The following is a 1,004-nucleotide window of genomic DNA, read 5'->3' on the forward strand; positions in this document are numbered from 1 at the left end:
CCCCAGCACAGCAGGCCCCCCCCTGTGCGGAGCTGGGCGGGGCGTGGAGCGGAGTGGGTGGCCTGCAGGGAGAGCAGCCGCTGCAAATCCAGGCAGAGCTCTTAGGGGCACAGACACCCCAGCCTCTTTCTGTGGCTCCGGGGTGAGGGCCATTCCCTTAGAGCCGTGGGTGGTGACATAGTGAGCTCTGCCTGGCCACGTGGGGGGCACCTGCTCCCGTCCCCCTGGCTGGGGCCCCCTGGTCCACTCTGGGAGCCTGAGGATCGGGCAGCGGTGAGGAGCCTGACCCCTCAGTAATGCTCCCCTCCCCACAGACCAGTAGGAAGGCTGACCCAGAGCCCCTGCGAGGGGAGCAGTGAAACGGCAACCTTCCTGCCTGAGACCACGGCCTTTTCCCATCTCCCTCAGGGGGAGACGCTCCTGTGCCTGGGCCATTTCCTGCCCCTCCCCTCGCAGCCCCCGCGGCTTCCTGTGTCCCCTCTGAGGGCCCCCACGGCTGCTCTGGGGAGGGGGGCCTCTCCACTCTCTGAATCCAGGGGGGAGGGACGGACCAGCCAGGCACTGAGGCCACGCCTCGCATTCCCCCAAATCTCTCCACCAGGAGGGAGCCAGGGTGGAAGAGACGGTGTTGTGCTCCCCGTCAACCTGCCCAGTTCTCCCTGCTGAAGCGAACCCCTAACACCATTGGCGAAGCATTTCTTACCCAGACCGGGCCTCTGATGCTGTTCAGTGTGTGGTGAGGGCAGTGTGAGCGTGTATGTGTGTGTGTGCTATGTGTGTTTATGTGTGTGTATATGTATGTGTGTGACTGTGCTATGTATGCATGTGTGTATGTGTGTGCATGTGTGGTATATGTATGTGTGTATGCGTGTGTGTATGCACGTGTGTGTGTGCACGTCCAGGCACTTTGTGTGAGACGAGGGGCCACCCCTTGGGGCCCGGGCTGTGAGGAGGGGCACCTTGGGTGCTGGGTGGGTGGCAGGCCGGGGGGTTGCTCCGCGGCT

General features: G+C 63.6%; 1 protein-coding gene across 1 annotated transcript in view; it reads left to right on the forward strand.

Annotated features, from left to right (window-relative positions):
- The window catches only part of SPOCK2 (sparc/osteonectin, cwcv and kazal-like domains proteoglycan (testican) 2), a 27,726-nt gene extending 26,924 nt beyond the window's left edge, over nucleotides 1–802 (forward strand). The window contains exon 12 of the mRNA XM_014538412.1: nucleotides 18–802. Within this exon, the coding sequence (XP_014393898.1) occupies nucleotides 18–105 (88 nt within the window). The 3' untranslated portion in view covers nucleotides 106–802. The remainder of the gene's footprint in view (nucleotides 1–17) is intronic.
- Nucleotides 803–1,004: the final 202 nt, after the last annotated feature.

This window comes from Myotis brandtii, unplaced genomic scaffold, assembly GCF_000412655.1.
Source record: "Myotis brandtii unplaced genomic scaffold, ASM41265v1 scaffold190, whole genome shotgun sequence".
Taxonomy (NCBI): domain Eukaryota; kingdom Metazoa; phylum Chordata; class Mammalia; order Chiroptera; family Vespertilionidae; genus Myotis; species Myotis brandtii.